The 15,541-nt window shown below is 41.5% G+C and overlaps 1 protein-coding gene across 1 annotated transcript; it reads left to right on the top strand.

Annotated features, from left to right (window-relative positions):
* The first annotated feature begins 2,316 nt into the window (after positions 1-2,316).
* Positions 2,317-15,036, top strand: UCMA (upper zone of growth plate and cartilage matrix associated). The gene is made up of 5 exons (XM_005305019.4): positions 2,317-2,496; positions 3,025-3,090; positions 3,212-3,307; positions 9,203-9,301; positions 14,424-15,036. The coding sequence occupies exons 1-5, from the start codon at positions 2,439-2,441 to the stop codon at positions 14,519-14,521; spliced, it is 417 nt and encodes a 138-aa protein (XP_005305076.1). The 5' UTR covers positions 2,317-2,438; the 3' UTR covers positions 14,522-15,036.
* The last annotated feature ends 505 nt before the right edge of the window (positions 15,037-15,541 follow it).

Genomic DNA, 15,541 nt, shown 5'->3' with positions numbered 1-15,541 from the left:
GGTAATATCTTTACTGGGTGAGCTTCTGTTGATAACAGAGATAAGCTTTTGAGTCGCACCGAGATGAAGATATTACCTCACCCACCTTGTCTGGCTAACTTTATGTTCATTAGTCTCCCTTCTCCTTTTATGAAATAATAAATTTAACCCATCTCATGCTTTGGAGTCGGAGAATAGAATTTCCACACTTTGCAAGCCTCCATTGTTGGCTCTTTTCATCTTCTTCAGGTATTGGCCACTACTGGAATCAGGATGCTGGGCTCTGTGTGATCCAATGTGGCAAATTGTGCCGGGTGCTATTGTGTTTCCGCCAGCATGTCCTGATGGAATAATTCTATTAATTGTCGATTAATTAATTCTATTAATTGATTAATTGTTTAAGTGGCTAATAAATACATCATTTTAATTGAGGAAACGCAAAGCTGATATTTGTCTTTTCTTTTTTTATGGTGGGTAATTCATCATTAATAAAAGCAGACGGGATCCAGGATCCAGACAGGTCTGGTGACTTACCCATTTCACATACTGTACATAAGAAGTGTGACTCCCAACTTGTGCCAAAATGTCAAGACCCACAGGGAATTCAGAACACAAACCACGCATTCACTGAATTCTCAGGCTACGAAGCCAAGTGCACAGCTCTAGCATTCACATTATTTATTTTCAAACCCTCATGTATATTCCATTACCTGACTACTGCCAACACAATTTTCCTGACCCTTGGAATGTCCAGTCCAGCATGTGAATCTTTGCCCCTCAATATTCATCACTGAAAGAGAGAGATCACCCCCTTTTCTATGTAAAACACCCCTTTCCCTTCACTCAGGTTGTTTCTATGCTCCCTTCTGATATAACAGGCAATGTGAACTGATGCCACCAACTGAATTTATATCTTTCTTGACTTTAATTCATGTTGCAGTTTTCCCCTCTACCTTCCTAGAATTAATTTTCTTGAATTTACAGTTTCCCTCTAATGCACACAGATTTAGATACTGAAATGGCAGAAAGTATAGATAGTTGTTACTAGAGGGTGCTTTCATCTAGCAGACAAAGGTATAACAAGATCCAATGTCTGGAAGCCAAAGCTAGACAAATTCAACCTGGAAATGAGGTGTACATATTTAAAAGTGAGGGTACTTACCCATTGGAATAAGCCAACAAGCGATGTGATAGATTCTCCACCGCTTGAAGTCTGTAAGTCAAGATAGGATGTCATCCTAAGAGATATGCTGAAGCTTAGCCTAAAGTTGTTGGACTTGATGCAGAAATCACTGGGTGACATTCTACGGCTTGTGCTATGCACGAGGTGATTGTAACGGTTCCTACTGGCCTTAAAATCTGTTAGTCTTATTTCCAGAATGTAAGTTTCTGAAAACCATTTCCACAGATGAGTGCCCTGCAATATGATAATATAAGAAGCTCAAAAGTAGCCCTAGGCAATATTCACGTTCTTTTGGAGTTCTTCAAGAAGTCAGGCAATTCAAACATCCATCCAAACATCAGACAAGGTGTTACACTAAAACTTTGGTTACCTGAGCCACAGTTGTCCAAAAATTCCTCTTATTTAACATGAGGTCATGTCTCTTGACCTGCATCATACTCATTAGGTAGCCAAACTCCTCCCAACCTTCTCCACATTATTTTTATATTCCACATACTGTTAAGATAAACAAGGTTTGACTGTGCTGCTGCTACATATTCCCAGCTCTGGGCACATACTCAATGGCTTTCCAGAAGATCAGAGGGATAGAATTCCAGACACTATGTAATGTACAGTGCTATGTGAAGGGGCCTTTGTGCATCTGAGAATTCAGGCCCTAATGTTTATGTCCTCAGTGACACTTGTGCAGTCGCATTGCCTTCAATGGCACTTGCACAGGTGTAAATGAATGAACATAGTAAACCATTCTGCTAGTAATGCACTAACAGCAATAGAACCAGGCTCCTTTCTTAGCTGTGCTGCCTCTGGAGGGCTAACGGAAGTTTAAAAAGCACTAAAAACTTCTTATAGCCACTAAACTCACTAGATTTGACTCTGATACAGGCAGAGAGCAGATCTGCCAAGTACAAAGGGTTTTTTCCCCGGAGCTTAATTGCACTTTAAACTATATACAATAGATGACAAAAAGAATATGCTGTATAATCTTTTGCTTATAATAGTCATCTCCCAGCCAGGCCATCCCAACTGCCTGTCAGTTTGTAACTCTGACTTCCATCAAAATGCTGATGACCACAGGATATATCTCATATAGATGTTTTCAAGTTGCCTGAAACCTCCTTTGGGCTGGCAAGGAGTGCTACCCTGTGCCCCTCCTTCCCCCGACATCCCAGCTCCCTGCTTCCTTTTCCAGCTAACAGGAGGAATTTGCAAGCAGATCTCAGGAAACTTCTTGTGATAGTCACTATTTTTCAGAGGAGTCAACCGGAGCGCAACAAAGATGAACTGGAAAGAAATCCTTTTTCTCTCTTGCCTTGCAACTTTTGTGCTCTTGGTTGGTATGTATGATCCAGAGTACTAATAATGCTAGCAGGAAACATAGAATTTCAGGAAGGAATGAGAGAAATCTGAACTCGTGTCATTGGGGTAACATAAGAACATGGTCATTGTCCACATTGCTAGTCAAATGAGCATGAGAATCTGTGAGAAGCTAATCTAATCCACTGTAATCTATTACAATCTCTAAAGGATTAAGGCATTAAGTTACACGAAGAATACACAGACAATTTTTTAAATATAATGGGATAAACTGGACTAAATGTCCTTATAGGTCTTGTTAATTGCTATTGTTATGATTTTCTACAAAAATAAAAACTGGGAACACAAAAATATATATCTGCATAGCTGCTGATTGTACTGTTGCTTTTGCTGTGTAAAAGTGAATTTCCCAGGCAGGTTGTTAGTGGACTGCAGGATTTTTAGGGTTTTAGCAGGTAGCAGCTTTCAACATCTGCTTGAGGTTTTTCCTGTGGGATGCTGCATTTCTTCACTGAACTCAATACTATGTTTGTGCTGTTGTCATCCAGTTCTTGAGGAAAGCGACAGCGCTGCTGTGGGCACCAGGAAGGCAGCTGGGGAAGACGACAAGGAAAGTAAGTGGAGCTGCAAATTTTAGGAGGGAGAGGAGAAAAGTTGCTCCTACGGCTTTCAAATGTACATTGATGCCCCTATTTACTATCCAGGGCCGATCAAGTCCTCTCTTTTTGCTTTCAGGTGTGAAAAAGAAGATTTTTATACAAGAATCGGATGCCTCTAACTTCTTCAAAAAGCGTGGCAAGCGAGCCACCAAATCCAGAGATGAGCTCAATGGTGAGGTTGTTCAGGAGTGTTTATGGAAAGCTGTATTTTCTTTGCCCCTCTTTCATCTCCCGCTTCCCTTGAGACAGTCCTAAGTTGCCTGCTACTCTCTACAAGGATTTATTCACCGATCAAAGTTGTTGTTGTTGCTTTTGGATTAGAACAGGTTTCTTCTCAATTATCTACATTTTAAATTATGGAATGTACCTACAAAGAGCAATTGGGGGGCGGGGGCAGCCAAAGGGATAGTGTGTGAGCGAGAGGGGGTGGAAATGTAATTTTTATTAATTGAATAAAAATAATATGGGAGGAGGACAAAAAATTGAACTTTATAGACTTCCAGTTTGGAAGATTTAGGGCATATCGAATCATTTCTGGGTGGGTGAAGGGATCGGTCGTTACTGAATTCTCCAAAATGAGGTTTGTTCATTGGCATCTTTTTAAATGAGGCAAGAGGTAACTTTGGAAAATGAAATATTTTTCATCCACAAAATCTCTTGAAATTGGCTAATAGCACTGAAGTGGATGCCAATTCCTCGGTTTTCAAAAGGGCTGAGACATATAGCAGGGCAGACCGAGCTCAGCAGGCTGTTGTAGGAGGTGCAGGACAGCACGGTGAAGTGAATATAGGGGCTTATTTAGTTCCTCTCCTCAGCTCCTTTCACACCGTCATCTTATGAAAGCTGGTAAATAACAAGCAGGTTTCAGGCCCGGTGCTGAATGAGTGTTTTCAGCTCTTCTTGGAAAACATTTGCCAATGTAGCATTAAGAAATATGCACCTGGCTTCTGCAACACCGTTTAATTTCCACATGGGATGGAAAACATAACTGAATTCACATGGCTTGTTTGCTGAAGCACTGAAGAGGATAACAGTCCCAAGTCAGTGAATTTATCTGTCCTCTGGTTCAACAAAACGTCAGCTAGGTTATTGGGAGAGATGTTAACCTTTCAGTAATAATATGAAAATTAGCTCAGTTAAAGGGCAAGGAAGAGCTGATTTAACTGGTAACACTTTAAAATACAGGGCACAAATATCATGTATCTACTATATAATAGTATGTTAACCGTTGACTATTTAATTACATTGTAATTACCAGGTAGTGTCCATGTAATTGGGTAATAAACATATAGGAGGAGAAGGATAGTGTGTGTCCCTTCTAACATTACAGGTAAGTTATAACAGGGTCTATAAAAACAATACTTGCTTTGAGGTAACCGATACAGTAATATTTTAATGAGGTGCAATTTTTTAGGGTTATATAAAGTGAGCACGATTAACCTTCTGCCATTCCATTGCTGATCTCAGTTACTTGATGGGCGATTGTCCAGAAGCAATATACCATGTAACCTATTTTCCCAGACATTTAATAAAGTCATTGGGTCAGAATGTATTCTCATTTGCATCAGGGTAAACCCACTGAAAGTCACTATTCCAATACACAATTCCACTGAAGTGAACGGGTTTACACTGCTGTGACTCGGAGCAAAATTTGGCCCATTGGTTTTATTAAATATGCATAGGCGTGCAGATTATATGGTCATTACTTGTGGATGATGTTCCACAAAATAACTGAGCAGCGGGACTGTCCATGATTCAGCCTCCTGATGTTCAATCTGGGATCAGGCTGAGATACAGAGCTTTGTAGTGGGAAGGTCTGATCTGTAGAATTCCCTCCCTAACAACGTCTATCCAGAATCCACAGAGTCATTGTACATCCTTTCTGTTTAATCCAGTTTAACCAAGAACCTCCATTTCCATCCATCCTTCCATGCATTAGTGATCTGGTGATGGGGAGCTTTAGCTGGGACACTGGGCCCAGATTATGATTTTACTGTTGATGGCCTCCCCTCTCACCATGTGCAGCACACATGTGCTTGGCAATAAAGTGCTTAATAAATTAAACAGTTTCATGATATTTGTGTCCTGTAACACAAAGGGCTAACTGTCAGGCACTTCCTTTGCTATTAAGTGATGTAGAAGTGTCTCTGAACCATGGCAGAAAAATAGGCTACTCACCCTCCATCAAACAAGTACTGGTTTATTCTATAAAGGGTTGCATCCAGATAGAGATACAGCCAGGCTTTGGCTGATGGGAACCAGAACAATTTCCTCCCACTCAAGATAGTTTGGAGGTACTCATTCTTGTCCAACACTAGCATCAGATGGCACAGTTGGTTACATTACCAGCCTTTCATCGGTGCACAATTCCGATCACATCCCTACATTATGGGTTAAGAGGAGCATGGTGCTTTTTGTCCTAATCCTCTGGGAATATTTAGCATGAACAGAAAATTATACGTTGGAGATGTCCTGGTGTCCTGGATCTGACTGGCAATGTGCATGGCAGATCAAAATTGAGGCACATTCGGGAAGCTTATAGTACATCTTCCTTATTCTGTAGCCTGATGTTTTAGAAAGAGGCACTGGCCCATATTTTTCTTTCAGTTACTCCGAGTGGTGTTACACTGGATTTATGCTGCTGTAGGTGAAAGAGGAATTTGACCCATCAGGTTTTTTTCCTATCACTCATCATAAAAAAAAAAAAAATGCAAGGAGCCTGTGCCTCTCCAGCACTGTCCGGAAATAAGGATATTTCCAGTTGCCCAAACCCAACCTGAAACCCAACTGAAGACTGCTAAACTTCCAGTCTAATCAGTCCACATCTGAACCGAGTCTGAGTACCAACATAGATGATCATATGCTAAATGTAAGGGCGGTTTTCCCCTTCCCCCAACAAGCAAAGACCTGTACCCCAGCATTGGTACACATTCAAAGTGATGCCAATGAGAAGGAGAACATAAAATACTGTTTATTCTAGGTTGAGTCCAGAAACACGAGACCTTAAGTAGTTGGCAGACTGGAGCAGACCACAGGCCCATCTGCCAACAGTGGCCAATATTACTGGATGTTTCAGAGGAACACCTTCCAAATATAACTAATTGTGCAGTGCTCTACCTTGGGGTCGATACCTCATCCAGAACTACGATAGATCTTGGAACAGAAGATTAACTCAATACTTGTTCCCTTCCATTTTCCTCAGCCATTCTCATCTATTTCCTACAGTTCTTTAATCAGTGGTGATGTTACCTTCTTCTTTCAAGCCAATATATTTATAATCCACTTTCTCAAAGCTATTCTTACATTCATCTCTTTTCCAATGTCACAAAGCAGGTTTCTTAACTTTCAGGTGTTCAACTACTTTTAAAAATACCTACACATGGGAATTGATTTAATACCTATTATCAATATCTATACCTTAAACAAACCCAAAGAAAATGAGCTAATTGCAATTTTCTTTCATTGGTGCCAAGTCTAGCACGATACAGAATTTAGCTCTGCTCTGTTGCGTGAACTCCTCCTGCTTATTCTATCTCAAGGAAAAGCATTCATTTTCCACCTCCTCAAGTTTGCTTCCTGGATTCCATCCCTCACTTCTTTCTACTCATCTGAAATTCACTTTGCTCTGCCTCTGAAGCACTGGACTGGAATATTGTTCTTTCATGTTCTTTTTGCATTGGCTAAGGAGACCTGTTGGACCTTCTCTATTTTGAATACCTATAGTCTTTCCACTAATGACATGTAGGGCCGTCAATACAAACAATTTCATTTGTTTATAGGATTAGACTTGATTATCAGTATTTAACATTTACATTGCCCCCACGGTGACGCCCCATTGTGCCAGTGTAACCCACACACCTTCTGGGTGTGGTGTTCTGTCCCATCTAGTGGCACCAAGCCACTTAAAGAGAGAGAGAAAATGAGTCTGTTCTACAGCCTGAGCTAACAGCCAGTTGGCTTTTAGCTCATGCGGTAGAGGCTCATGCACTAAGCTCCAGAGCTCCCCGGTTCAATCCTGCCCGCTGATGACCAGGGTCTGTTGGTGTTACACTAGGAACCATACAAGTGTATGGCAAAGGCTTTCTATAAAGTGGTCACAGCTCTTGCTTTCCATTGTCATTTACAAGTGTTCCTTCCCAGAATCTCTCCTAGACAATATTGACTCATGGCAATCTTTGGAAGGGGCAGGATTAGCCAACTCCATTGTCGTTCAAACAGGCTCCTTTGGCTTGCGCCCTCAGTTATCCAGTAACAGTCTTCAGGATTCTCTCAGTTCCATTCCCAGTCTCATGTGTACAATGAGATTTATTCAATTGTCTGAGAGCCTTTTCTTTGGTTGCATCCTATTTGATAATAGGGTGGGACGGGACAGGCCTGGTTCTTGAGAGTTTAACCTTCCTTGTCACAAGTGTGGGTTGCTACCTCTGCAGCAAAGCACTAGTACAGGGGAAATGAGTGGTCTGTGGTTGGAGCTTTTATCTTGTTCATGTTGCTTATTGCCTGAAAAAACACTTGAACTCTTTGGGAATTGATTCAACAAACTATCTGGTAAAAATTCTCCTGGGTCCCTAAACCAAAGTTACCCTATCTAGGTCTGCCCATCCACTGAGCAAGACCATAATTTATAAAGCCATATTTTAAGAATGGCTGTAAATAGAAACTGGTTATTTACTTTGCATTTTCATGCAAGCCAACAGGTAAAAGGAGAGAGAGAAAGAGTGATGTAAGAAACAGAGGGAAAGAAAATCTTACCAAATTTCAACTAAAACTCACTTTCCCGAAAAATTCATCTTCTGGGAGAGAGGACCCTTCTAAGATTGGACCCTAAATTATCACCAGGCAAGGTGCAAATGACCAAACCAGGGCAAGATGATGTCATCTTCCTAGCTGTTTTAATGAGATTTCAACCCAAAATGGCGGAAATCTCACAAAATTAGCTTTTCCTGTTCACTTTCTGCCATCTTGGGCGGAAATAGTGTGACTGAAGAAAGTCACACAAGATTTCCACCATCTGGGGCTATATCCAAACCAGGGCCAGATCCTTGGTTCAAGATCCAAAAGGTAGAGACAGAAGGGTATTAGGTCATCTTGCTGCCTCGCCAGTCTTGGGGACAGCCAGGGTCCGGTTTGGCCCCCAGTGCAATTTAGAGAGACTTGAAGTCTACTCTAAATTATGCTGGCTGTTTATAGCCCCCTAGGAGCTATTCGGTCGACCAGGATTGCTGGAGCACAAGGGACTCTTGCCATACCACCTCCTGCCCCAGCATGCCCCAGAGAAGAGGAGATGACTATGCCACGAGAGGAGGAGCCTGCTATGTCATCTTTGCCACCCTGGAATTCCCCTGTGGAAGAGCAGTTCTCCAGCCAGCTGTTTCAGCCAGCTCTCTGTCCCCCATTGGAACAGCTGAAAGGGCACAGAGCAGGGTCAAAGATTGGGAACACAATCCCAAAACACAATCAGGTTCGGAATCAAGGCTTTGATTCCAATACACACCCTGAAATTAAAGGTTGACTGTATCAGAGGCTTCAATTTGGGCTCCTGTCTATTTGAAAACATAGCGAACTTTTCAACAAACATGGTATGCATTTTGACATTGTAATAATACCCCAAAGCCAGCTAATGTCATAAGATTTCATTTTCATTGGGAAATTTTTATTAGGAAGTTTTAACTAGTAGACATTTATCACAGGGTTTTAAATCATTATCACAGGGTTTTAAATCATTGGCCAAATATGATAACTACAATCCACCAAACTAAATTAGAACAACCTGTGTTTTACCTATGGAATTTAAAAGGCATAACACAGGAGCTAGCAATTTCTCTACCAGCATCATTGCATGTATTGTTTCATTGTGCTGCACAACGGGATGATGAAATACAGATTGTCTAGTTCTTAGAAAGCCTCCTGTAAACAAGGATTTTAACAACTAAGCCTGCAGTGAAAGCCCAGGATACAGGTGCGGCTATACAAGGCTAATCAGATTCATTGGGTTTTGAGGACAAAAGTTATGCTCTGGCTTCTTAAGATTTTTTTGTTGCTAATACGATCAACATCTCTTACGCAGCGGAGACCCGGCAAATGCTGATTGCTGACGAGCAAAGGAGGGAGTACTTTGAAGAGCAAAGGAACGAGTTTGAGAATTTTGTCAAGGAAGAACGTAAAGGTAAGAACAGCAAAACAACAAATTGTGAAACTTTAGATGGAGGCTGGCAGGATATTATTATTATCATTGTTATTTAACATTGATATGGTGGCAGCACCTAAAGGCCACAATGAGGTTGGGCCCTGTTACGCTAGGTGCTGTACAAACGTATAATAAATGACAGCCCCTGCCCCAAAGAACTTGCAATCAAACTCTTTGCTCGAGAGAGCAACTCTTGCCAAATTCTATAGAGGTTTCACATCGTTCATTCCCACAGGCTCAATGTTCTGTCCTATACCATATGATTTATATCCCCACCTACTGGTGATGCTCTAATTCTAGTTAGGAAGATATAATGGGATTCCAGGTTTGCATTTCCTCGGAGTGATTCTATGGAGTCTCTTCACTGTCACTGCCTGGAGGACACTGCCACTGCGAAAGCCTATTCCATGAGGTTTTATTTATTGCCTTAAGATGAAAAGCGCTGCTGGAATCAGGCTTCCGTTTATTGGGATGGGAATTTAGGAATGGAGAATGTCTCTTGGATTGCATTTCCTCACTGCTTCCACACATTCTAGCCAGCAGACTGCTCTTATAAAGTCACCGCTAACCAGTATGAGCAGCAACTCCTCCATGCCACACACTGTACCTGGAGGCCATCATTTGGGGGCATTCCACATCCCACATATCTGAAACCCCTCTGGTTTCAATTGGGCTTTGCATCCTGCATGGTAACACTTCCATCTGAGGAATGTGCATGACAGTAGCACTCTGTGTTTAGCAATAGAATCACTATACAAAACCGCAGGAGATTGAAGAGTGGGTAGTTTTAAATGCCGGCTGCATGCAGTATCATAGAACAAGGAGGTGAGAGGCAGCTTTTACTAGCAATTTCCCTGCATTTATCAATTAAAGATTAGCACATGGATAAACCAATACACAGTGGGGATACGTGTTCTGATAAAGGTCAAACAACAGAACTGGGACTAGAACCCAGGTCACCTGACTCTCAGTCCAGTGCTCTAAAAATTTGAGCAGAAGCCCAGAACATGAGCCAATGACTTGCTGTGTGACATTGAGGAATGACTTGCCTAGTTTACCCATCTGTAAAGTTAGGCTACATCAGAGAGGAACTGTGGGGCCTGATTAATTAATGCTTGTAAATCACTTTCGGATCCCTGAATGAACAATGTTAGAGAAAGGCAAAGTAGAACATCATAGAAATGTAGGTCTGGAAGGGACCTCAAGAGGTCATCAAGTCCAGCCCCTCACGCTTACCAAGTAAACCTAGACCATCCCTGACAGGTGTTTGTTCAACCTGTCCTTAAAATCCTCCAGTGACGGGGATTCCACAACCTCCCTTGAAAGCCTATTCCAGAGTTTAACTACCCTTAGAGTTAGAAAGTTTTTCCTAATATCTAACCCAAATCTCCCAGGCTACAGATTAAGCCCGTTCCTTCTTGTCCTATCTTCAGTGGACATGGAGAACAATTGATCACTGTCCTCTTTATAACACCCCTTCACATATTTGGTGACTGTTACAAGGTCCCCCCTCAGCCTTCTTTCCTCAAGCCAAAACAAGGCAATTTTTTCCCATCTTTCCTCTTAGTCAGATGTTCTAAACCTTTGATCGTTTTTGTTGCGCTCCTCTGGACTTTCTCCAGTTTGTCCACAACTTTCCTAGAGTGTGGCTCCTAGAACAGGACACAAACTCCAGCTGAAGCTGCACTAGTGCCGAGTAGACTATTATCTTCCATGTCTTACACACAACACTACTGTTAATACACCCCAGCATGATATTAGCCTTTTTCGCAACCGCAACACATTGTTGATTCACATTCAATTTGGGATCCATTGCAACTTCCAGATCCTCTTCAGCCGTGCTACTGCCTAGCCAGTTATTTCCCATTTTGTGCATTTCATTTTTCCTTCCTAAATGTAGTACTTTGCACTTATCTTTATTGAATTTCATCTTATTGACTTCAGACCAATTCTCCAATTTATCCATGTCGTTTGGAATTCTAATCTTGTCCTCCAAAGTACTTGCAACACCTCCTACCTTGGGGTCATCTACATATATTATAAGCATACTCTCCATTCCATTATTCAAGTCACTAATGAAAATATTTTTGCTTCTTAGCCATTGTATTGATATAAGTGGAAAGATGTCCAGTTTTTTTGTATATTTATCCAACAAAAATATGAGATAATCCAGTCTAGAAGGGGTTCTTGAAGAGAACAAAGAGGACAAAATTACTTTTAAATTGACTTTTTAGACTAGTTGTATGCAACTAAATAGTTCCTCCAAATTTCTGGAAATAGACATCTAAATAAAACAAGAACAGTTTTCTTTCTTCGTGGTTGTCTTTCTTCCAGTCATGGCAGCATTTCTTTCTATGTATATTTTTTCCCTACACTTGATACTTTTCTCACTTTGCCCATAACAAACTTTAGACCCAAGACCTCATTGACAGGGTACGAATGGGGGACATTAACAGCGCAGTTATTTCGTTAGTAAACCCAGTGCTCTTGTGTGATGCACTCCCATTACTATGAGATAGGGATGACCCTATGACAACGGTCTTTCAGATATGCCTCCATATTTTTTCTGTACGGTGGAGACTATACTTGCAGTAAGAAAGCATTCCATGACAGACCTTCCCAAAAGAAATGACCAAGTGGCCTTATAGACATTTCAGCTAGTTTCTTCCAGAGAATGAGTAGGGAAAACCATTTGTGGGATGACTGTTCGGTGAAGTGGTCAAAAGTAAAGACAGCAACGGAAGGGACTGGTTTTCACTTGATGGCATAATAAACACATCCATTGAGGTATTTCTGAAACCTCCCATCGAGGTGCTAACCAAGACAAATTCTAAGCAGCACTGCTGTACATTCTTTTTAAAGAGGAAAATGATTCTAATGGTAAGAACTCACCCAAAAGCGTTAGTTATTTTTATTGCCCCATCTTTATTACATTTTTGGTTTCATGCCAGAATTATCCTGGAGACACATGTACAGAATATGAAAGTCTATTGTTTTGAGAAGATTGACAAAATAGTCTGACTTTCCAGTTAAAATAAATAATATCCACCTCTTATATAGCACCTTTCATCAGTAGATCTCAAAGCGCTTTACAGAGACAGTCGCTATCATTATCCCCATTTTACAGATGGGGAAACCGAGGCAGATAATGGTGAAATGACTTGCCCAAGGCCACTCAGCAGGCCAGTAGCACAGCTAGGAATAGACTCCAGGTCTCCCGGGTCCCAGTCCAGTGCTCTCTCCACACTGTTTTAAAATGGTGCTTTGGAAAATGTCTATATTTGTGCCTTCGAGAAAAAAAGAGACTCGGGGCTTGTCTCCACTTACCATGGATCGATGCTGTGGCAATCGATCCACCGGGGGTTGATTTAGCAGGTCTTGTGAAGACGCACTAAATCAATCGCTGATCGCTCTCCTGTCGACTCTGCTACTCCACTGGAATGAGAAGCATAAGGTAAGTCAGTGGGAGAGTTTCTACCATCGACCCAGCATGGTGTAGACACCGCAATAAGTCGACCTAAGGTACGTTGACTCCAGCTATGTTATTCACGTAGCTGGAGTTGCGTAACTTAGGTTGACTTAACCCCATAGTGTAGACCTGCCCTTAGGAAATTAAATGTAGCCTTAAGAAGCCTAAAAACCTGATGACCATTTTTATCCTTTACCTGCTAGTCCCGGCACTGGACACACTGTGCTGCGGTGGGCCTGTGCCATACTACTGAAATTAACCTTAGAATACCGGCATTGTCCAACCAAATAAGTACTTAAGTGAGTGTGGATATTAAGATGCACCTATCCAAAGTTTATGTGAAGTCCAAAATTTACACTTGTTAATGGGTGATCAGCACACACCTGTTACATTCAGCAGCACAGCAGGTGCAGGCTAACTTGACAATAGCTTGAGCATTCTTTATCCATCAGATAGTTAATCTGGACTTCACGCAGCCATGTGATCCAGATATACGGGGGACGTATCTGGAACACTCAAAGCCCAGTTGGCAAATGTGAGTGACACCATTGTGTGACATTCAGAGTAACTTAGGTCATCTAGAGCCCAACGCCAAGGTGATGCATCCTGCTGTGCTATCAAATGTGCCAGCTAGGACCATTCCAGTGACTTCAGTAGCATATAAACGGGTGGCACCATGGCCTATGGCAGACCAGCAGCTAAAGGGTTAATGAATGATTTGACGAACCATACATCGAAATAAATAAAATGTAAGGCAACCTTTCGCCACTTCCCCAAGATCACGCATAGTGAACATTAAAACCCTCCCATTAATTGTGTGTTTGCAAGGTTAATACAAAGCTACTGTAGTGATGGGGCGGGTAGGTACCTAGATAGATCAACCTGAAATAGTAAGCTTGGATCCAGTATATGTTGGAGGTAGGAAGAGGGTCATGCTGTGCAAAATATTCACAACAAAACCCAGAGGCCCATGTAATTTACCTCTTTTTTGTTACAGTCTAGAAACTCTGCACGTTGCAAGGTTTGCTAATGTTCATGAACACTAAACTTCTGAGCAAACCCAGACCCTGTTTCAAGAAAACTGAGCAGGCTTGGGTTTTGCAAGGAAATCCTGCAAAAATCTCTCTCTAGGCTCCTATACTGGCACTGGCACCGGCACCCACCACCAAACTGTGTGAGTGCCACATCACATGGATGTATCATGAGAATAGGTGCAAGTTCGTGCTTTTGACCAAGATTTGCATTGACATTTGTTGTTTTTGTTTTTTTAAAACTCCAACTGAAAGATGGGGCTGAGGAAAGCTCCCAAATCAGAGGTGGACCAGAGTCACAAAACAAGGATTCAGAGCTGAACATTGCAAGTGACAGCTGTCCTTACAATGGGCCAAACACCTACATTCAAACCCTCCGTCTTTGGGGAAGCACATTGGGCTTAAACTACCCCACAACCTCCCTTTATATGTTACATACCGCTTGAGAGACAGGGATGCACAGTCGGAGATTTGAGAGCCAACAGTCCTTGCCACCATTTCAATGCTGCTAGCACATTTGGCATTAGATTAGTTGGTTGTCAGAAAATGAATCGCAGTTCACATTGTCTCTTGTTCTTTCCGCTCCCACCCCCATTTACAGAGCAGCAGGAGAGAAGCCGGGAACAGATCGAGCAATGGCGTCAATATCACTACGACGGTCTCTACCCGTCTTACATGTACAACCGTCACCACATCTAGATGTGAGAAGCGTGAACTAAAAAAAAGTTAAATATTTGCTGACTAAGCCGTTCACAGGACACCAAAGAAGCAACCACGTTTCCAAAGTCTTGGCCATGTCATGGATCCCACTGTGGAATCTACTCCACCAAGCCCTCCTCCTATATTATTTGCATTGACTCTGTTTTAATAGATAGAGCTTCTCATAGGATGCTGCTTTGCTTTGTATTTTGAGGTGCTTGTATGTGTGACAAAGTCTGGATTTAAAGCACAAAAGTGGAACAATGCAGACAAAATTAGGTCCTTGAGACACGTATAAATCAGGATAGTTTAGGCTGTTTAGAATTTGTCCCATGTAAACAGATAAGAATGTGTTTTTTTTAAATCACTGTATCTTGGGAATCACTGAAAAGAAAAGCTATGTTTGCTGTAATCCCAGGGTCTCTATAATGTTTTATTTTAAGTGGAAAAAAAGGAACTGTATTAACATTCTAATAGTTGTTAATTAAACAGTAGTATTAGCTTCTGCAATATCACTCAATATTACTTCTCCTTACTAATCTTATAAATAATGGAAATTCTGTATGTGTGAAAGAATATAACTTCCTTTTTAACTATCATCAGTCCCTTCAAGATGCACAAGCAGCTAGTGATGTAAGTTATATGCAGGAAAAATAATAAGAAGAAAGTTTGAAACTACCCTTAGACTTGCGTTTACACAGTAGAAATGATTCCTCTACATTATTCCTTTTCTAGCCAGCCATTAAATAACTATCTTCACTTTCTATAATGGCTGTTTATCAATAAACATAGCTTCATAGAATATTAGGGTTGGAAAAGACCTCAGGAGGTCTTCTAGTCCAATCCCCTGCTCAAAGCAGGACCAACACCAACTAAATCAAGCCAACTTTGTCAAGCCGGGCCTTAAAAACCTCTAAGGAAGGAGATTCCACCACCTCCCTAGGTAACCCGTTCCAGTGCTTCACCACCCTCCTAGTGAAATAGTGCTCCACCATCATTCTAGTACGAGCTAGGATCACA

Source organism: Chrysemys picta, chromosome 1 (genome assembly GCF_011386835.1).
Source record: "Chrysemys picta bellii isolate R12L10 chromosome 1, ASM1138683v2, whole genome shotgun sequence".
Taxonomy (NCBI): Eukaryota; Metazoa; Chordata; order Testudines; family Emydidae; genus Chrysemys; species Chrysemys picta.
Note: the sequence above shows the minus strand (reverse complement) of the source record. Positions and strands in the feature narration are given on the sequence as shown.